Source organism: Oryctolagus cuniculus, chromosome 16, assembly GCF_964237555.1.
Source record: "Oryctolagus cuniculus chromosome 16, mOryCun1.1, whole genome shotgun sequence".
NCBI classification, from domain to species: Eukaryota; Metazoa; Chordata; class Mammalia; order Lagomorpha; family Leporidae; genus Oryctolagus; species Oryctolagus cuniculus.
In genome coordinates this window covers 28,508,751-28,531,638 of record NC_091447.1, presented here as the reverse complement: position 1 = coordinate 28,531,638, position 22,888 = coordinate 28,508,751, and the positions used below count along the sequence as shown (strand labels likewise).

Sequence of the window (22,888 nt, the reverse complement as noted above, 5' to 3'; positions counted from 1 at the left end):
GAAAGGAAGCCCATGGATGTGTTAGAGAAGGTTTGCAATACCAGGGACCACCTTTAAACAGAATGCCACTGGGGGTGTGATGTTACACAGGAGAGCTCACCCCTACTGTTGTGCTAAGGAATCTGACTTGCAGTGTTTCCAATATAATTTATCTGAAAAACAGTCCCAGCCACCAGGCTATGCGAGGACAGGAATCTTCTTTTTGGGGCCATAATGATGTTCTGTAGATCCAGACTGACTACTGGGCTTTTTTTTAAAATGGATTCTGAATAAAATCCATTTTCCATTTTTATAACTTTTCACTTTTTCATAAAAATACCAAGAAAATCTATTTCCTTTTTCCCCATAAAAATGCAAATTCTTCAGCTAACTCAAGAACTTAAGCTAGATCCAGCATTCTGAGTGGGCAGGAAAAGACCAGGGAGTCTGCAGTCTGGATTATCTTTGTATTTATTTCCCTTTATTACTTTTCCCATGGGTTTAGACAGCCAAACTCAAAGGGGTTTACTCCAGCTTACTGGAAGTATTGAACCTAAAAGTCCTCACAAGCTCCGTGTCACAGGCTACTTCCATTCCATCATATCCTATCATTAGTAAAATGAGAACCTTGGGCCCTGAAATCTTTTCAACTTGGATCGTATTAATTTGTGACTAGTGAGCCTGGCTGTGGATATCCAAGTTCCCACAAGTTATAGGCTATCACTCTTAAGTCCAGGTGAAGATCCATCAGTTGTCTTTTCCACTTGCTCATGTTGCACATATCTTTCTTTTTTTTTTTATTTATTTTTTTTTATTTTTTTGACAGGCAGAGTGGACAGTGAGAGAGACAGACAGAGAGAAAGGTCTTCCTTTGCCATTGGTTCACCCTCCAATGGCTGCCGCGGCCGGCGCGCTGCGGCCGGCGCACCACGCTGATCCGATGGCAGGAGCCAGGAGCCAGGTGCTTTTCCTGGTTTCCCATGGGGTGCAGGGCCCAAGCACCTGGGCCATCCTCCACTGCACTCCCTGGCCACAGCAGAGGGCTGGCCTGGAAGAGGGGCAACCGGGACAGAATCCGGCGCCCCGACCGGAACTAGAACCCGGTGTGCCCGCGCCGCTAGGCGGAGGATTAGCCTAGTGAGCCGCGGCGCCGGCGCACATATCTTTCTAATCAAGGATGTCTACAAGGATGGGTGGCAAAATGTAGAGAAGTTCTGTCCAACCAAGCTCTTCTTGAAGTCTTTGTGTTGTATAATTCGCTGTTGACTCAGGGGCTTCATGACATGGTTTCCTGGGTGCTCAGACAGTACATGTTCACCAATAAAGAAAAATGTATTTATTATATGTGAAACTCATTTTAAAGAGTAGCATTCCAAGAGTGGAAGTGCAGGTGCTGGTTGTTACAAGAATACACTCACGTTCATACACATGCCTGGGAATTGTCACCAGGAGCCAGTGGATCTCTAGGAGATATTCCAAGTCTCAGAATGGCTGTAGAGCCCTGGTTGGATAAGTGTGTTGTCTTCTTGGATGCAAGTGGGTGTGAAATAAAAACAAACCACACAACTTAGAGTGATATGCACTGGTTCACTGCCTGGGTGAGTTACTTAAACTCTTAACTTAGTTAACTTGTTGTAAATGTCTGATAGGGTTGTTGGAAGAATAATACACAATAAATGTAGCCCACCTGATGTAAATGTCAGTTTCCCCTGCAGGCTGCAGAATATCATAATTGAAACTATCAAGCAGAGACAGGCCTGTAGATTAGAATTGTTATTCTACATGTTTTGGATCAATTGGTAAACCTAGAATTCAGTGATATTTCAGTCAATTGTCTTTGGCTATACTCTGGTGTCATGTCTTGTAGCCATGAATGGATGTAATTTGGCTAAAATGTGAAATAATACATTTTATATCCTTATCTGTATCAGTTACCCCTAAGAGTATTTTTGTCATTTATTTATGTATTTGAAAGACAGATACACACACACACACACACACACACACACACACATGGGGAGGGAGAGGGAGAGTGTAAGGGAGAGAGAGAGAGAGTGAGAGTGATTCTCCATCAACTGGTTCACTCTCCAAATGTCCCTAACGGCCAGGGCTGGTCCAGGCTGAAGCCAGAAGCCTGGAACTCAGTGTCAGTCTCCCACATGGGTGGCAGAGACCCAAGCACTTGAACCATAATCTGCTTTCCCAGGTGCATGAGCAGGAAGATGGATTGGAAGCAGGGCATCTGGGACATGAACCAGTACTCTGATATGGGATGCTCATGTAGCAAGAGGCAATATAAGTGTCATAACTTAGGCTCCTATTTTGGGAGTATTTTAAAGAAAATAAAATGCTTTGTAGGAGCACATCAATAACAATTAAATGAGAAAACTAAAAACACTGAAAAAGCACAGATTCACACACATAATTAGATTCAGTATTACCAGAATTAAATTCAGTGCTCTTCTATATTTAAAGAAAAAGCATCTTGAAAAAGTAAATATTTCAATAGTAACATATTCTAGAATTGTTTGCCAAACCTGAGAATTTTCCATAAAGCAAAGTGCAAAAAAAGTCCTTGAACTGTAATAGCTCAGTGTGGCATAGACAACTATGTGAGATCTTCATGCATCCTTGCCCCAGGCAGAAGGCAACTGGTGTCCAGCACCACAGTGAGTATGGGAGTACCCCGCTGAAGCCTCGAGGCATTTGGGGCTGGGTGCTGCTCTAAGTGCATCCTTTGGCACATAGACTTGGGGGACTCAAAACAGATGGTTGTATTACATACTTGATAAGCCCATCCCCATTTCCTATGGTGCGAAGGACATCTGGAAGCTCTTAGATGGACAGTGAGGAACATAGAACAGAGGAAATGTTTCCGTGTCTATGGGAAACACCAGGCCTAGAGGGAGTTCACCTAATTTGAAATCACTAAGCAAATAAATACTAAGAGCAAGAAAAAATTCCAGTCAATTGATGGGAATTTTTAAACACAGTTAAAGGTTTAAAAGAGACGTTACAGAAACTGCTCTGTTGTTCTGTCTTGTGATATGTGTGTGTGTGCATATTGTAGGTTGTGTCTAATAAAAATTTCATTAAGGGTACTTTTTCTAAAGATTTATTTATTTATTTATTTGAAAGAGTTACACAGAGAAGGAGAGGCAGAGCGAGAGCGAGAGCGAGAGAGAGGTCTTCCATCCGCTGTTCACTCACCAGTTGGCCTCAACTGCCAGAGCTGCGCTGATCTGAAGCCAGGAGCCAAGAGCTTCCTCTGGGTCTACCACACAGTGCATGAGCCCAAGGACTTGGGCCATCTTCCACTGCTTTCCCAGGCCTTAGCAGAGAGCTGGATTGGAAGTGGAGTAGCCAGAACTGGAACCAGTGCCCATATGGATGGCATTACCACCTGCAAGTGGTGGGATTACCTGTTAACACACAGCGCTGGCTCCAAGGGTATTGTTTTGATTGACATAGATAAAAGAATGCTCATATAAATTAAAACTATTAATCCCCAAACACATTTTAGAAATAGGATAGGGCCTATTAGAGAACAACATAAAAGAAGGAAAGAATGCATGCTAGAGTTAAAAGTTTCTTTAAAGAATAAAAAAAAAATTTACCCAAAATACAGACAAAATATGAAAATTGTCCTCCTTTTGTTGTCAGTAAAATCCAAGATCTCAAAAGATCTTGAAACAAAAGATGAGAAACTACGTGGTAAAGTGAAAAGAGTGATTAAGTGAAAAAAGTCACTGGGATGTAGGTGAACATTGATCTCAGTGATGTGAGGAAAGATTTCAAGAAGAAGAAATGTGGTGTTAGAATTAGGGTTTGCCTAAGAAGTGGTGAAGACCAGAAGCAACAGTATAGAGCACTGATGGCGTGTAGAACAGACTAGAAGACTCCTCCCAACGCAGAAGAAAAGCACAAGCCTAGGGCCAAAGAGTGCAGATTCCACTCACAGTAATTCCCAGTGTGATGAAGACACTGAAGAATGCCGTAGACACACAGTGGTAGCAGTGCGACAGGAAACATGCGTGAGCCGACGTTTTCCTTGTTGAAGGAAGTTCTCCTTGTAGATCCTGAGAAATCACTGACAAAATACAGTGGGTGAAGCTCCTGCTTAGGACACATTCAGCCCTTACTGGAGTGCTGACTTGAGCTCTGGTGCCCCTGCCTCTGGGCAAGCTTCCTGCTAAGGCATCCGGGAAGGCAGTGGATGATGACTCAAATACTTGGGCCCCTACCACCAGTGTGGGCGACCTGGATGGAGTTCCTGGCTCCTGGCTTTAGCCTGGCCCAACTCTTGCTGTTGAGGGGCTTTGGGGAGTGAGCCAGCAGAAGGAAGATCTATGCTCTTCTCTTCTCTCCTCTCCTCTTTCTCTCTGCCTTCCGAGTAAATAAAAAGTAACTAGTTTTTTTTTTTTTCTTAAAAAAAATGACCAGCAAAAGGCAAAATGAGGAGAATATATTCTTTTATATATATCTAAATCTATTAATATATCTAAATCTAAATATATTCTTTTAGATTTTTAAATTCAGGTTTTTTTTTGAAAGTCTGCAAACATCTATATTGGAAGTAAAAATAGACAAGAATCAGGTTGGTCTAGAGGTATCCCTCTCAATACTGAAGATGGGAAGTTATTAGATCAGCATGCAGATTTTGAGTGCATAAAAACACACTGCAGAATTCTACCCCAGGTCAAGTGTTGATCATTTGTGAAAGCACAGAAAGACTCTGTCCAATACCCAGTTTTCCCCCTGTATCCACAGAACCTGATCCAGGAATTCTACCAAATGCAGACCATAGATATCCAGAAAAGCAGTATTCATCTGTGCTCAACATGTATACAACTTTTTCTTGTCATTATTCCCTATATCATACAGCAACTATTCGTATGGCATTTATATTATGTTAGTTGTTATAAGTGACCTAGAAATGACTTGGAGCATACAGCAAGCTATGCACAGGTTATAGGCAAATACTGTGCCACTGTACGCATGAGGAGCTCGAGCTCCTGTGGATTGTGGTATCTGTTGCGGCATCTGGAACCAATGCCTTGCAGACACAGGAATCCCCCACAGAGGTCCTGAAAAGTGTTTGATGATAGGAAACTGTATTTCAGCCTCCTGAAAGATAAGTAAGTGTGGATCGGTAGGAGTCATGTGATGAACCGATGTAGTCACAGGTCATGTGACTAAGTAGCACAGTTCTTTCCAGTTTCTCTTTGAAATCTTTCATAGTAAAATGTTGGGCAAAAACTCAGAAAATCCTCAGTGAAACAATAATAAATAAATAAAAAGAGCAGAGTTTAGTACTAAAAATCATTTAATGTACAGCCTTAAAAATTAGCTGCTTACAAACTGAATGATTTTCTCACATTTAAAAATAAAGTTCCTTGGAATAATCATGTCTCTTAGAAACTAAATCCTGTTCAATTTGGGAGCATTATTCTTAGAAAAATCAATAAAATATTATATTCATATAGCCATTGATATCATTTTTCTAAGAAATAATCCATGTTTTGTAATACGGAGGACTTGTATGGTTAGAAAGTAAATAAAAATATTTCAAAAGAGGAAATCCAAATGGCCAACAGACACCCAAATATTATTAAATACACCAAACATTATCTTATTTAATTATTTTAAATTCATGGTATCCATTTTTAAATTAAAAATGCTATTCTTCATTAAAATAATGCACCCTATAAATAAGTATACAGTTTTATCCCAATTTGGAGAACACTGGCCCTTGAGCTGTCCTCATCCAGCCCCACCGCATGACTGGCAGGCGTGCAGAGGTGATGTTGCCAAGCAAGCAGGCAAACCAACAACAGAATAAACAAAGGATGTAAACCTCAGAGCTCACAAATATTCCTGCCACTGATGACTGCTGTTACCTGGCACGGTTTCAGTCTTGGTCACCCCAACTGTACTGCAGTCTCCCCAAACTGGCTGGGTTATGTCTCCCTGGTGTGTTTCCCTACTTTGCAGGATTCCTATCAAGGCTGTTGTTGCATTGTGTTCATGTCATCACACTCCCAGAAAATGCTGATGCAGTCACTGGTGTTTAAAGACCTGACATGGATGCACTACCATATTGCTTTCCACCAAGGAGATAGTCGAGGAGAGAAAGCAGGGAGGTGTGCTTGGGATTGCAGAGTAAGAGCCAGAGGCCACCATGACCAAGAAGGTTCCCTGCTGGTGCTGCTGCTATCTGTGGGTAGCACAAGCAGATTAGTAATAACCCAGGGCCTGCACCTCACAGGACCTCATAGATGCAAACGTCTGCTCCAAGTTAGGGAGAAATTTTTAGTCTGTCTTCCTGTTAGATGCTGTCTGCCATAAATATATTTGGCAACAGATAGAATATTTTTGGCAGAAGACAGAATAATGCTGCTTCTCTTAATTTACAGAATGAAGAGAAAAAGTTGATGGCCATGAGTATCAGAGGCTTTTAATACCTTCAGTTGTTTCAGGCCTCTGGTCTGGAGCTAACAGTCATTTATCATTGTGGTCTTTCCTACCAGGTATAATATCTACCATAGCAAGCAGAGCATAGAAAGTATTTTCTTTTTCCAGACCTACAAATAGCTAAAAAGTAGTAAGGAATAATCATCATAATAAAAGAGGGATAGTCTATTACCTGAAACCTTTTCACAGTGTCCTTGATTTTATCTGGAACTAACACCTAATCTGAGCAAGTAGATTTCTAGGTTCCATTGTATTTTTGTTAGGCTGTTCTTGCAACCTGTAAATATGGGAAATAATTCGGTAAAAGTGACACATGTGGAACAAAATCCAGACATAGCAGAGAGATTAGGACAATGCTGATTACCAGACCAAAGTCAGAAGCAGAAAGCTCTGAGGAAAAACAGTGAACAATCCTTCTCTGTTTATATAAGATTTTTTTAAGCTCCATAAAATAAAAGACTAAATTAAACAGTGGATAGAGAAATGGGAATTTCTTACTAATGAACAGAATAGAATGAAGGAGAGTTGATTGTTTTCCCTTTCTAAGTAAATATGTGTTCTGCTTTCCTCCCTATAGTCCAAGTGCCAGTCTCCTTAGTATCCTGCCTTTGCCAGTATTGCTAATTTCAATATTTTGGTAATTTTTGCTTTCCATATATCTTATAACAATTTGCTGCATGCTCTATTTCTTTTTTCTGTGACAAATCTGGTAAATTTCTGAGATGCTAAGCCTGTGTTGTTTGCTCCTGAAAGGTTAGGACTGTGGGTTGAGCAGTCAGACAGAGCCCTTGGTCCCCACCTGCTGGTGGCAGATGTCACAGCAGCTACACTCTGGATTAAGGCATATCCAGCTGAAAACACCTGCTTAAATTACTCAGCAGAGGAAAGATGAAACGTGTAAATCTTGTGATAGTCGAATCTGATAGAACCAAATTGAGAGAGATGTTAGTTATCCAAATTCTGCACTGTTAGGTAGCATTCTGTCTTTAAAGATTGCCTTTGCAACAGCATCTATAGAAATGTATCCCCCACCAGAGATGTGATATCAGTTCAGTATAGAGCAAAACCCAGTTGCCAGTAGTATGTTTTTGGATCATATATTGCATAGAAGGATGTATGTATAATAAGTTGTATTACATCCTTTGTATAGGGAATGAAATGATCTTAATAAGAGAATCTCAGAAAAGAGGGAAATAGGGGCTGGTGTTATGGTGTAGCAGGTAAAGCCATCACCTGCAGCACTGACATCCCATGGGGGCACTTGTTCAAGTTCTGGCTTCTCCACTTCCCATCCAGCTCCCTGCTAAAGTGCCTGGGAAAGCAGCAGAAGATGGCTCACATGGGAGACCTGGAAGAAGCTCTTGGCTTTTGACTTTGGCCTGGCTCAGCTCTGGCCTTTGTGACCATTTGGAGAATGAACCTGTGGAAGATCTCTCTCTGTCTCTCTGTTTTTATCTCTCTTACTGTGCCTTTCAAATAAATAAAAATATTTTTAAAAAAGAGGAAAATAGGCCGGCGCTGTGGCTCACTAGGCTAATCCTCCACCTGCGGCACCAGTACTCCGGGTTCTAGTCCCGGTTGAGGCACCGGTTCTGTCCCAGTTGCTCCTCTTCCAGTCCAGCTCTCTGCTGTGGCCTGGGAGGGCAGTGGAGGATGGCCCAAGTCCTTGGGCCCTGCACCTGCATGGGAGACCAGGAAGAAGCACCTGGCTCCTGGCTTCGGATTGGGGCAGCGCCGGCCGTAGCAGCCATTTGAGGGGTGAGCCAATGGAAGGAAGACCTTTCTCTCTGTCTCTCTCTCTGTCTAACTCTGCCTGTCAAAAAAAAAAGAGGAAAATAAATGTATAAGAATATGAGTAATTTGAGGCATATCATAGATAGTATAGCTATTAACTTTTTTTTAATCCCCAAAGCAAAATATTCCCTTGTAGAAAAACATATTCAGTTACAGGGTATTTTATGTAATTTATTATATATACATTTAAGTCAGAAAAGTTTTATTTTTTTAAAAAAAATCCTTGTTATAATGTGTGTGACTCATATTCTCTGTCTCTCATTTCTGAAGCCCACTCAGAGGCTGCTCTGTGGCCCTTTTCGGCATTCTGAGTCTGAGACTTAATATCTGCAAGATTAGAGCTTTCCAACTTAATGGGATCAACCAGGTAGAGCTGATTCAGTAAAGAAAAGAAATGACTAATGCTAATCACATTAGGTAGCAAGATCAATTTTTGTAATATGTGTCCTGGATATCTTACGTAAGATCAATCTAATATTATCTAATAGTCCCCAGCCTTTCCGATTTAAACCTCCCAAATCCCTGCCAAGCTGATGTTGTTAGAATCTTATTAAAAGAGTTGGACTGCAAACCAATTTGTTCAAAATTAAAACTTCCAATTGCAATTCTTTGATTTCATTATTACAAGTTTCACATACAACTTAAAAACTCTCTTGACTGTGTTCCAAGCTTTGAGACAGAATTTGCATTTTTATCCTATTTCATTTCTCCCAGTAAAGTCCCCAAAGTATGATTTTGACGTTTTGCTAGCCAACACCAAGGCAGAAGCTCAAATCATGCGTGGCTCTTTGAGTATTGCTTTTACTATAATATCTAAAGATATTTAGAAAGTTATCACAGGTATTTGATAAGAAAGCTTACTTTCCTTTGATTCTCAAGAGTTCTTATTGAGGAAGCTCCCTTAATTTTTTTCACCCAGAAAATGATTTAGCTTCTGGAACCTTCCCCACAAGGTTTTGAAGGCTTATTCTAAAATGTATTTGTTCTGATTCCAGCTGTGAGTGATGAAGATGCTTTTCAGATCCTGTGGCTTTTCTCCAGGACCCAGGTTTTGGGCCCCTGGCCCTTTCCGTCTTGTGACTTCAGTCAGGTCTCATTAGTTATCATTTGCTTTCAGCCAACAACAATGACAATGACAACAACAAAACAGAAATTGGGCCGGTGCCACAGTTCAATAGGCTAATCTTCCTCCTGTGGCGCCGGCGCCCCAGGTTCTAGTCCTGGTCAGGGATCCTGTCCCGGTTGCTCCTCTTCCTGTCCAGCTTTCTGCTGTGGCCAGGGAGTGCAGTGGAGGATGGCCCAAGTGCTTGGGCCCTGCACCCGCATGGGAGACCAGGAGAAACACCTGGCTCCTGCCTTCAGATCAGCACAGTATGCTGGCTGGAGAGGCCATTGTGGGGTTAACCAACAGAAAAGGCCTTGTCTCTCTCTCTCACTCTCCACTCTGCCTTTCAAAATAAAAGAAAAACAAAAACAAAAAGAGAAATCATCTGAGAAAGGAATTGATCAATGCAAACTCAGAAACTTACAGGAGTGAACAGGACTTTATCTGGGAGCTTAGGAAGTGCAATGTGGGAGACATGGGTTCAGAGAGCTCCGAATCAGTGTTCCAGAGAAGGCAGGGAAAGTAGGAGCTCGTGTGAGCCAACGGGTGTTGTTTTCTTACAAGTAGCAAAAATCCCTTTGTTAGGGAAGCTTCTGTTGAGAACAGGAGCTGCGTGATGAAGGGTCATGTGACCCATGGAAGATTATTTTTTTAAAGAAAAAAGAATATATATACTCAGTAAAAGTATCTTCAAAGCAAGAGTCATGTAACTTCTCCACATGCGTTTGAGTCTTTGGACACAATGCAATTGTCTGTTTCAGATGCCAGCAGTCTAAGGGTAGAAGCAACCAAAGTTCGCATTCCCACCCAGGCAGCAGCTCAAATCATGCGTGGCTCTTTGAATATTGCTTTTATTGTGACTTTCTCCCTGTGTTCTCACAAGGGGACCACCCCAACGGAGCAGTGCTCAGGAATGACATACATCTCTTCCATTCAAACTCCATTTGTTCCACCTGAAGGCTGGGACACGTGGGATTGCTGGCTTTTCTGGTAGAAGAGAAGTGAGACCTTTAATGAGCCGACGTCAACCTCTTGCTGCTGAAACCTGGGATTCCACGCATCACAAGCAAAGCTTGTAGTCAGGAGAGCCTCCGCAGAGGGGAGAGAGGCCTGGAAGGTTGAGCCTGAGGCTTAGCTGAGGGCCGCGGATGTACTGACCCTGTCTGTTTTTGGTGGTCCAGGTGCTCCCTGGAGCTGATGCTGATGTGGCCGGTGGAACCATGGTGCCGGCAGCTGAGGGGATCCCAGGAGAAGAGGCAGAGGCAGAGAAGGCAGCTGTCCCAGCTGGGGAAGGAGTCAGTGTAGAAGAGGCCAAAATTGGTACCGAAGCCACCGAGGTTGTGGACAGCGACAGACCTTACCCAGAAGAGATGGAAGCAGCAGCGCCACAGGTGAGGGCCGGTGAGGGCAGCATCTGGGACGGGGTGCTGTGTTGCATGCTCTGGGCTTTGGCAGGGGCCGACCACTCTCTGCATGTGGGGTGGAGCCATTCTGTGACTCCGTACTCCACCAAAGAAAATACTATCGTTGGATTCTCAGGAAGAGTGGGCCCAGCTCCTCTCAGGCTCAGACTGTGGTGATCTGCACAGGGCCCAATGCTTATGGCACAGAAAGGAACAAACAGTAAAGCGGACTGATGACAAGGATGAGGATGGAGGGAGGAGAAGAGAATATGAGGGAATAAGACGGCTGTCATGAGGATTAGGTCAGTGCTTAGCCCGGAAGTGGCACGAACTTGATATTAGTAGTAAAATCATAGCACTACTGTTTTCTGGTTGTTGATGAGTTATTGTAATGCCACAAGTTTACCACCAGGCTCCATTCTCCAAGACCCCATGTGGTGTTGCACTTTCAGAATAAAAACAGGAGCAGGCATTTGGCCTGTTGGTTAAGATGCCCACACCCCAAGTCAGAACACCTGGGTTTGATTCTTACCTCCGCTTCCCAACTCCAGCTTCTTGCTAATATGCACCCTGGGGGAGGCAGTGGTGATGGCTCAAGTACTTGGGAGGGCTGGATTGAGTTCTCAGCTCCCAGCTCCAGCCTGGGTCAGCCCTGGCTGCTGCAAGCGTTTGGGGAACCAGTAGATGAGAGCACTCTCTCTCTGTGTCTCCATCCCTCTCTTCTAATAAGTAACTAAAAAAATTAAGGAAAATGGACCACTAAGTACTCACATGAAATTGGAGCTGCCCTGCCCATTACTCCTTCAGAGCAGCGCTCGAATGCAGAAAATCCCCTATTCTATGAGAGGGAGGCAGTGAGTAGAGACGGGGTGAGGCGGGGCTCACGCCCAGGGGCCTCCATTCCACTGTGGGTTCTTCTGTACTTTAAAAAGTGGCTTTCAGAGAATTACTGATGGGTATTCCCCTTTTCCTGGGTGATTTTACTCAGTAAATTTCCCAGAATCTCTCCAGGGTTACTTAAAGCTTGAAGCTGACTTACCTCTTTTATTCTGCTAAGAAAAAAGTGGATAATAGTGGTATTTGCAGAAGTAACTCAAGATTGTCGCACCCTTAGATTTTTCTTGTCATACTGCAGGGAGTGGGTTTGTACACCTTGTTATACTTGTTAAAAGAGGGTTTGCTTCACAAATTGAAGACTGGAAGTGCTTCTGTCCGCTGTTAGCCAAGGGTGTGCAGAGATGGATCTGCAGTAAGTAAGTGTTAGCCACCAACATGGGACAGAATGGACCACTGTCAAAGGAGAGCCTCAGATGGTGGAATCGGACCTCGGTTTCCTTTTCAGGATTGTCTCCCTCACCCCTGATGCCTGGCCCCCTCCCCCTGCGCTTCCTCTTCCTCTTCCCAATGTCTGCAGAAACCTTACTCTTAGGCCCAATGACCCAGAAATGAACTGCACTTGGTTTTGACTGTTGGGAGAGAGAGAAAGGAGGCTGAGTTGCAGAGCAGAAGGCCCAAAGGTGCAGCTCAGAGGAAGAGCCGTCGGGATGTGTAGAAGCAGTGGCCAGTGTTGGTGTGCAGGGACTGAGGCTGCACAGGGAGGGCGCAGATGTCTTGTTTCGTAGGCCCTGCTGGACGCCACCATGCCTTTCTTCCCCCAGGAGAAGGTCATCCCTTCTGTGGTCATCGAGCCTGCCTCAAACCATGAAGGGGAGGGAGAACAAGAGATAACCATCAGTGCAGAGCTGGAGGAAGCCCCAGAGGACGCTGCTGCCACAGGCCCCGCCGGCGAGACACCAGAGCTGGCCACGGAGAAGCCCCAGGAGGATGCTCAGGCGTCGCCTGCTGCACCTGCAGGAGCCACAAATCAACAAGCACCTGCAGGGGCGGCCGCTCAGGAATTGCCTCCCGGGTTTCTCTACAAGGTCTTTCAATTTGTTGGATCTCATAGCCACAGGGCCTTTCTTAGCTTGGAGTCCTCCTGGCTCAAACCTTCATTTGTTGGAGTTTTACTCCTTGCTATGTATGTCTTTTCCCCAAATAGCCTTCCCTTCACCTCACATAGCCTTGGAAAATGACAGCATTTCCCAGGCACTGGGAAGCAAGAGCTGCAGCCCTGTCCTCCATATTTAACAGGAATAGTTCCTGGGTGCTGAAGGGGTCAGTTCCTTCCAGCCCTAGCACCCAAGGTGCCCTGTGAGGGTCCCACCTGGCTCAGCCCAGGCCTTTGAGGGCACCTGTTACCTGGTATCTCCCAAAGGGTTATGTTCCCCCATGAATCTTTCTGTAGGAGTAGGAAGGCAATGAATATTCTAACAATAAGTAAATAAACATATATTTTTTTGTATTTTTTTGACAGGCAGAGTGGACAGTGAGAGAGACAGAGAGAAAGGTCTTCCTTTGCCGTTGGTTCACCCTCCAGTGGCCGCCGCAGCCGGTGCGCTGCAGACGGCGCACCGTGCTGATCCTAAGGCAGCAGCCAGGTGCTTCTCCTGGTCTCCCATGGAGTGCAGGGCCCAAGCACTTGGGCCATCCTCCACTGCACTCCCTGGCCACAGCAGAGAGCTGGCCTGGAAGAGGGGCAACTGGGACTAGAACCCGGTGTGCCAGCGCCACAGGTGGAGGATTAGCCTAGTGAGCCGCGGTGCCAACCTGAATAAACATATTAATGGCTTCTATTAAAGAAAAAACAAGAAGCCTAAATTAATGGGAAGAAGATTTTGCTCAGAGAAGATACATAGACTCTTCATAAACGGAAAGATACTTTTCAAAAAAAAAAAAAAAACCACACACACACACACAAAATACCTGCAGATACTACCTAAGCCAAGTGTTAAAGGCGTATCATGGTGTCCAGTAGTGCCTAGGTAGGGATTTTAAGTTCTGTAATTTGATTTTACATTTCCACCATTAGCTCTTTTCCTTTTCAACAGTGTTAATTTGTGGTTTTTGTAGAGCTGGTACTCAATAATACAGGTACTCTCTGTCTACTAGAAAGTAACTGCTGCCTCCAGTGGAGATGGAGTCGGTAGAATGGAATTGAGTGAATGACTATGGAGAGAAAAGTGAACTTGTGAGTTAGGTGGCTGTGTCCTGCCATGTTTTTGTTTCGTTGCAGAATAGGAAGTCCAGGAATCTGTGCTAGGCAAGGCCGGGGCTGGAGGGGCAGCCCTGGCTTCCTTGCGAGCTGTAGTGCAAGGCTCATCACCTGAATACCTCCACCCCAGCATCAGTTTTCTCATCAGAGAAGGTAATTTGGGAAGATGTAGTCACTTCCCAAGTGATTTCTCCAGTACGATTGATTCTATAGCAGAACCATATTTCAGGATCACGTTGTTACATCTCAGGGGTGGAGTTGAAAGGAAAACATGAGAGAAACCAAACTGACTACGACTCAGTAGCTCCTTCGGCTGGGTGAGGGATGCACATGGGAGTATTTGATTATTCCTTCTGCTTTTGAAATTTTTATAATAAAAATTTAAAGAAATATTTTATATGAAGGAAACATTTCTATAGTATGAAGAGTAGCGTATGGAAGAGAAGAAGTTTACTTACAAAAAAATGGGTCAAAGGACTTAATGAGAGAATAACATACAAGTAACAGTTGTTCTTATTCATAATTGCAAGAGATCTTCAAAAAGCTCATGGAAGTGTAGATTATGAAAAAGCTGTGCATGGGTTTCAAAGTTATTTTTGCACCAAAAAAACTTATTTTTAATTCCGTTTCCACAAACTTTTGCAAGTATACTCATACTGGATGGAAACAGATCAGAGGAAATCAGCTAGGCATTTTTAGTTATAGGTGACTAGCAAACAATAATAAAGTATCAGTGATAAAACAATATAAGCCTAGTAAATGTATAGTGAATTAAAATTTATTACTATAACACCTGAACTATTGTAAAGAGCATTTCATGCTGGCGCCACGGCTCACTAGGCTAATCCTCCGCCTTGCAGCGCCGGCACACCGGGTTCTAGTCCCGGTCGGGGTGCCAGATTCTGTCCCGGTTGCCCCTCTTCCAGGCCAGCTCTCTGCTGTGGCCAGGGAGTGCAGTGGAGGATGGCCCAAGTGCTTGGGCCCTGCACCCCAAGGGAGACCAGGATAAGCACCTGGCTCCTGCCATCGTATCAGCGCGGTGCGCCAGCCGCGGCGGCCATTGGAGGGTGAACCAACGGCAAAGGAAGACCTTTCTCTCTGTCTCTCTCTCTCTCACTGTCTAACTCTGCCTGTCAAAAAAAAAAAAAAAGCATTTCATTACTAAATATACATGTAAATGGCCTCTTATTGATCAGTAAGAATTGGGGTTTTATGTAAACAGAGAATAGGATTTCCTTCCTGTCTTCAGGGGCTTTATCCTTTTGGGGGCATGTATGTATTAGCCCATTTTCTATTACTATAATGAAATGCCCAATGTTGGGAATTTTGAGAATAAAAGAAGTTGATTTGGCTCTCAGTTCTGGAGGTTCAAGGATGTGGCACCAGCACTGGCTGGGCTCTGGTGAGATGCCCCTTGTCTGCATCCAACGGCAGACGGTGTCATGGAGGGAGTGCATGCTAGAGGCAGAGATCACACAGTGAGACTGAGACCGGGAGCCAGGGGGCACAGGGGGACCAGTCTTCTTCCTTAAGATAATTCTCTATTGGGAGCTCACTGGGGTCCCAGGAGCATTGCATTCATCCCTCAGTAAACTCCCGCTAGGTTCCACCTCTTGCAGGTTGCACCACGTCTCATGTCACTACCTTAGGGACCAAGCTTCCATCATGTGAAGCCTTGGGGCACAGTGATATCCAAACCATGCGAGGATGTGGCACGCGCCTTCCTTGCATCCAGCTCCCAGAATGCTTCTGAGAGTGCCTGCTGATAACCTGCCTGCGAAACTGATCTTACATCTTCTCCTTTTCTTCCCAAAACTGGTTCTTTTAAAATCTCTTCCAGGTAGAAACACTGCATGACTTTGAGGCAGCAAATTCTGATGAACTTACCTTGCAGCGGGGTGACGTGGTGCTGGTGGTCCCCTCGGATTCAGAAGCCGACCAGGTAAAGGACCACATTGGTTTTTCCAGAGGGTCAGTTGAACACATGACTTTTTGAAGACATTTCTATTTGCTAAGGCGCTACCAGCCAACTCTAAAAAGGCTTAAGGACATGTGACTATAGCATGTCATTAACCTGGTTTATAGGCTACCCTTTTGGGATGCAGTTACATTATTCTTTTTTATACAAATAGATGGCCATTTCTTATCAGGTAACCACTTCCCAGACTTGAGGAAATGTGGGCTCCTTGCAAGTGAACTAAAAATCTCCCTCAAGAGTAGAAATGCTTTGTATGAGTTTCTTGAAAGGAGTGTGGTCCCATGTGTCTATGCATTTGTCAGAGCTCATTAAACCAGAAACCTAACAATCCCTACATTGCATCATATTTAAATGGAACCTCAATTTAAAAGTTTCTTTTTAAAAAAAAAAAAAAAGCCACGTCCTGGCAGAATGGTCTGATGTTGCGGTGTTAAGAACTCCCACTTTGGTCTTGTTCACAGGATTTGTGATTTGCAGAAATGGCTGCAAAATGTGCTCTGAGAATGACTGTGACCCTGAGTATGTTCTTCTGGAAAGAAGAGCAGTAACTGAAATCGTATTTTAAATATATTCATGAGCCCATTTCCTTAAAAGTAAAGCTAAGCATTACTGTTTTTGAAATTCAGTCGTATGTGTCCAACATTTTTGTTCTTTATTTTGATAACACGAAGAGTCTTCAAGAAGTTGATAGAAATGTGTGTTATGTTTTAATTCCATTTCCATGAACATTTGGAGGTACTCTCATACGTATTCTGACATAGATCAGGTCCTAAGACAAACAACTGGCGTCTGCCACAATTAGATTAGAAATTAATAAAAATCACACGTCTTTAAAATCCCCCAATATTTACAAATTTAAAAATGTACTTCTAAATAATAATGTGTGGGTCAAAGAAATCATAGCATGTGTTAAAACATTCAAAGTGATCACTGATTCTTAGTTTTGAGCATAAGAAGGTAAAAAAGAGATTAAATTAAATAGAAAATGCTAAAATGAAATAATGAAACCAATTCACTATTGAATGAAATAAGAAAACACACATGCTAAAGAAAATTAATAATGCCAAAATTGATTCTTTGAAGGGATTAATAAAATTGTTAAAAATTTAGGAAGACTCTTGAAGGAAAAAAGTGAGATAGCATAAATTACCAATATAGAAAAAAGTATCAACATCTGAAACACATTAAAATCACTATTGTGTAAATTCATGTATGTTTGTGTTAACTATAAATTATCTTTTAAATAAACAGATGGGGAGATAGCTACTCCTCTCTATTCTGCTGCACGTTTACCACTGCCAGCGTTGTTCGTTTCTTCCCTCAAATCTCAGCATCCATTCGGTCTCATCTCCTGTCCACCTGAAAAGCTTCCTTTAGCAATTCCTGAAGTGCTGATCTAGAAGTAACAAATCCTCTCAGGCTTTGTGTATCTGAAAATTTCTTCATTCCCCTTCATCTTTAAAGAAGGTTTCATTAAAATTCTGAGTTGACTTTTTATTTTCTTTTGACCCTTCAAAGATGTTGCTCCCTTGTTTGCTAGCCTCTGCTGTTATAATTAGAAATCAGCATCATTGCTTAATACAACTTTCCCTGACACTTTTAGGATATCCATATGTCTCTGGTTTGCATGAATTTGACTGTACTGTGCATAAGTATATTTTTTGTGGTCTTCATACTTGAGGTTCACCGAATTCCTTAGATTTGTAACTTGATGTATTTTTACTACATTTGGAAAATATTCTCTTATTTAAATTTTTACTGCATCATTCTCTCTTCTACTTTTCTGAGTTTACAATTATACATATGTTGGACTTCTCGATGGTTAAGACTCTTCTTTTATTCCCAATATTCTTTCTGGTAGGCAAGTTGGATAATTTATATTGATCTATCTTTAAGCACTGTATCTGTTTATTCTACTACTTTGAACTTCTTATTAGCATTATTCAGTAACTTTTTCCATGTCTGATATACTTACCTTGTCATATCAGTTTCATGTTGTTCCTTTAGGTAGTTTTCATTTCTTTGCTGAGATTTCTCATCTCTTCTCTCATAATAAACACCTTTCAATTAAGTACTTGAACATGTTTGTAATAAAAAACACTTTAAAATGTTTCTCCTAATTCCAAAAGTTAGACCATCTTAGGACATGTTTCTGTGGACTGCTCTTCTTCTTTGGGTCATATTTTCCTGTTTTTCCTCATGTCTATTAAATTTTTACTGCTGCTGAATACACTGGGTGGATTATATATTACAGAATGCCTGGAATCTGTTGTCCATATCTGAAAGTTGTTTCTTTTTGTTCTCGCAGGCGCTTAAATTAGTGGACAATTACCTTGAATTCATGGAAGTGTGCTTTATGCATTGCTGGGATGGGCGCTTTTAGTCTGAGCACACAGTGTTAGTCCTGGGCATTGCCTCTGTCTCTGAGACACGGCCCTTCTGGGTTTCACTAGAAGCCCCCTCCTGTCTCTCTGGGATTCAGACTCTGAACTCCACTCCTTCTTCCACTGGCAGTGTCCAAACCTCTGCTCCACTTTCTCAGTCTTCCTGCTGTTGCCTTGGCCCAGGTTGGAAGATCCCTTAAGTGTTAAGAGCTTGGAGCCAGCCACGGGGATCTCAGATGTCTCTCTGCATCCTGGGTCTCCCGCATCCTGTGGCTCTGTCGTTTGAAGCTGTTCTCCTGCGGATCCACAGCTGTTCTGGGGCTCTCAGCTCTGTCCTGGAAATGCCTTGCACCACTGGACTAAGGGTACTCCCTGGGGAAGAGCTGTGCTAGCATGGGCCTCTCCCACTTCAGTTCCCTACCTACACGGGTTAAATATGCTCCACTTGCTACCTGGTTTTTCCATCTTGGTGTCTTCAAAGAATTGTACTATGATTTATACACACCTCATTATATTTTTAAGATTGTATTTTATAACACGGTTGTTTATTTGTATATATAAATGAATGCACATATGTAATTATGTGCAGATATGCAGGAATATGTAATTATTCTGGTAGGTATAATTAGGAGTGTTTGTTTAGTGTAAGCTTTTCTGCCATGATCAAAACTGGAGATCTTTATCTAGCATGCACTTTAAGCAGCTGAAATTTGATTTACCTCAGATAAAGATTGATACTAGCTAATATTCTTCACTTTACCGTATCAGTTGTATTCGGACTGTTATATGCTGAGTGTATCTTGATTATGGCTCTGTGCAGTCCTTTACATTTTTTCCTTTACTGAGACAATTTTAAAAGTCTTGACTCTAATTGGCTCCCTTAGATTTTCGCTTCCTGCAAATGAAGCCAAATAAAGATACTTGTGGGAGGAAAAATGACCGTTTATGCGCTCACTGGAGCTTTAGAGAACATTTGGTTATCATTTTTTACTTTAAGGATAACTTTGTCCTTCACACTGTGAAATCATAATTTTAAAGAGGCTATTTTGCTCATCAGCTAGGATATTATCAGTTATTTTATTGGGTCATTTTTTTCAGTGCTTTTTTTCTGCCTTCAGAAATTGGCCTGTCTAAACACTTATATTTCTTTTCTACCTGGCAGCATCAATTTGTAGTCTCAGATTATATCACCAGGGAATGTATTCAGCTTCTTTATTTAATTTCGAGGCCTCATTTTATCTGATGTACTTGAACTGCACGGGGGTTTGCCTCAGAATAAGTCTAGCCATCCTTCATCTGAAGTAGGGCCTCTTCCCCATGCTGGTTAACATCATCAAGGAAGTCATTTCTCACTTGCTTCACTTACGGTCCTGTGTTTCCTGTTCTTCCTTCCAGCTCTGCTTTCTCCAGCCCGACTCCGCTCTTCTGCTGAAGGCCAAGGGAAAGCAGGGGCCTCTGTTCCTGAGCTTTAAGTATAGTTTTCCATTCTGTATGGCCCTGTATGGACAGGTTCTGTAACCTTTCAGCGGCCCAAAATCTTCATTGGATGGTGGCATTTCTATAGGGCAGGAAAGTGATAATCAAGAGTGATTTATGAAGAATATATGAATGCCTCCAACATTAAACTGCTTTGACATGTATAAAACTTGAACAATTAGATATTATAACAGCATCAGCAGTATCAAGCGCAGCACATCTAGCTTTTGGTATTTGATAAGCCTTGTAGAGAGTTGTTGATTGAAGTTGTGAGATGTGAGCTGGGGTACAGGGTCCTTTCTTACAAGCAAGTGGCTCTGGATGAAGTCCAAGACTTCCCGTGGCTCATGGATACTGCATTCTAACCCAAGGGTCTTCAAGCTTTTTATCACCATGCCCCGCAGGACAGGTTCTGTTGTCCTGAGTGATTCCTTTTCTCTGCCTTCAGGGCTCATGTCATAATCCAGTTAACATCCACTGTGCTTTATCTAAAATTAAAATATTAATATCAATCTTCAATTAACTATACTTTCAAAAAACAGATTTATTTACTTATTTGAAAGTCAGAATTACAAAGAGAGAGAGAGACAGAGAGAGCGGTCTGAAGCCAGGAGCCAAGAGCTTCTTCTGGGTCTCCCACATGGGTGGCAGGGGACCAAACACTTGGGCCATCTTCTGCTGCTTTTCCCAGACCATAGCAGGGAGCTGGGTTGGAAGTAGAGCAGTTGGGACAGAAACTGGCACCCATATAGGATGCTGGCAGTGGCTTGACCTGCTATGCCTCAATGCTGCCCTCCACAATACTTTGCACAGTGACTCATTTCAAATGTTTATTCTTTAAGTGTTTTTAAACTGACAACATACTTGAGACAGGCCTCCCTGCTGAAGGCGGCACACCACCTCACATGTCACATGACACCTTGGTGCAGACCCACAGCCCTGATGTTCCAGAAGGTTCTACCGATAATTGGCATATGGATTTTTTTCCAGTAGTTTGTCAGCCCCTGAAAGTCCTGTTGTTGTCTTACAGGATGCAGGCTGGCTGGTGGGAGTGAAGGAAGCAGACTGGCTTCAGTACAGAGACCTTGCCACCTACAAAGGCCTCTTCCCCGAGAACTTCACCCGGCGCCTGGATTAGGGCTACGTGCGTGTGCAGAGAGAGCTTGCTTACTGGGTTTTTAAATCTTTGCAAAAACCTGAAGAGTTCACTTTTGCTATTACACTTCTGATGATTTACAGACTGCCTCCAGACAAAGCTTGGGAGAGTATGTCCGTGGAGCATGTGTGCAGAACATGTAAGAGGAAAACAAAGTAAATTAAGGAAAAAGTCCTCACTCGTCCCCATGTTGTCAGTGACGGGTTTCTTTGTGCTTTGTCCGAGCTGTGGAGACTCTTGTACTTGATTCCCCTTCTGCCAAGTCTAAAGTAGCTTTCTCCAGCCCAGCCCTGCCTGTGTACCAAGTGTACGGTATTGAGTGGCCGCCCTGCGAAGATGTGAAGAATTATCCTGTAGTACCAGACTATCTGATCCCCCTGCCCAGCTCTGCGTGTATGCTCTCTCTTTGTTCCAAGTTTACTGTGTTCAAACAATACTGCTGCAAAAGTTTTCAACAGTCTTGTCCAACACACCTACATATATAAATATATATATGAACGCACAGTCACACAAGCTAGTTCCCATGACTGCTCGATCTATGTGTATGCAGAAGGCTACATATACATAGTTGCTTTCTTTCCTTTCCATTGTAGCTCTTTGCTTCTCAGGTGTTGTTGGTACATGCATTGCTCTTACTCTGCCTGGCATAACAGTGGCAGTTATGCCTCGGGAGGGAAAACCAGCCATCCCATTGCCAAATGAATCAACAGTATCTGTGTGTGTAATGTGCAGTTTTCAGGGTGAGATTGACAGTTAGCATATCCAGGCTGCTGCCTGCCCCTTCTGAGAAAGCAAGGCCTGGTCACGCAGCCATGCAGCTGCCGGGGCAGGGAGAGGGCTAGCCGGAAGGCTCAGCGAAGCCGTCTTCACTTCTGCCTTCATGAGATCGGTAGAAGGCGGAGCGTATGAATCCCTCCCAAAAGATTACTGTTAAAAACAAAAAAAAAAAAAGCTCATATATATTTCCACCTCTTAAATTTATGCAGCTCATCTTCACTGATCCTCCGAAAATAAAATAGGTGATGTATGCTGTATCCACAAACCATCTGTAACAATTATGTTTCCAGTGCTGTGTCATTCCAAATAAACCTTTGGTAATCTCCAACAATTACCCTATTTCTTTTTCATGACTCTTTTTTAAAAGAAAAAAAAAAATTTGTTCTAGTTGTACCTGCTACTTGAAACCATTTCTGGCTGAGTTGTTATTTGTGCCAAAATGTGCTTGTTCCCTCGCCAGGTTGTGCTTCATGGCCCTGCCTCCCTTCCCCCAGCTCCTCCATCGCAGTCATTGCCGGTTACTCAGTGCCCTGGTAGCCAGCGATGACGAGAGCACAAATAACAGCTGTGGACGGAGACGCCCTAAAGGTGCCAGCTGTGCACTTCTGGTCTGTGAATCACTGACCGTCTTGCACCCATGATCAGCAATTTCTTCTCACACCAGCCTCATCCGGTCACTTTGCTTTATGGCTTGTTTATGTTCATAGGGACTTACAAATTAGATCAAATGGAATAGAAAAGTCAATTGGCTGGGCCACTATTTCCAGAAGAGAATTGGATTTAGATTCTTCTCTGCTGCTATAACTCTGTAGGCATGGAGGCTGATTAAGAATGTGCATCATTAGACTTTGAATCTTGGTATTTCTGACTCATGGTTTGAATTCCCTTGGGGGTGGAGCACTGAGTTCAATGTTTATTGACCCTAGATTGTTTCCAAGGACTACTTTACAGGGAACTGGGTCATCCTGGGCGCTAGTCTAGCACAAGAAAACAATGTGCTATTGCCTAGTAGCATGACTGATAATCACCAAGTGAAATGCAGTGTAAGATTTATGCCAGGAAGTCATTTCTGACATTGAGGGTTTCATGGGGTATTCAAAGTCAAGACTGAAAAATTATTTCTGCTGATAAAATACACCTGATGTTCCACAGAGTTAATTATCAGGTCTCCCAGAACAGTCATCCACGTCCCTTTCCCAGTTCATGTGATCCAAGTTCGCACACCATCACCTGGTCATACAGGGATCCCCCGGTTTGCAGCTACATTT

General features: G+C 43.0%; 1 protein-coding gene across 8 annotated transcripts in view; it reads left to right on the top strand.

Moving 5' to 3' along the window:
- Window positions 1–21,951, top strand: part of AMPH (amphiphysin) — a 225,320-nt gene extending 203,369 nt beyond the window's left edge. For all 8 annotated transcript variants that reach the window (XM_051853305.2, XM_051853303.2, XM_070059744.1 and 5 more), the window contains 4 exons: window positions 10,534–10,743; window positions 12,414–12,677; window positions 15,690–15,791; window positions 20,718–21,951. In XM_051853305.2, the coding sequence (XP_051709265.2) occupies window positions 10,534–10,743; window positions 12,414–12,677; window positions 15,690–15,791; window positions 20,718–20,825 (684 nt within the window). In that variant the 3' untranslated portion in view covers window positions 20,826–21,951. The remainder of the gene's footprint in view (window positions 1–10,533; window positions 10,744–12,413; window positions 12,678–15,689; window positions 15,792–20,717) is intronic.
- The last annotated feature ends 937 nt before the right edge of the window (window positions 21,952–22,888 follow it).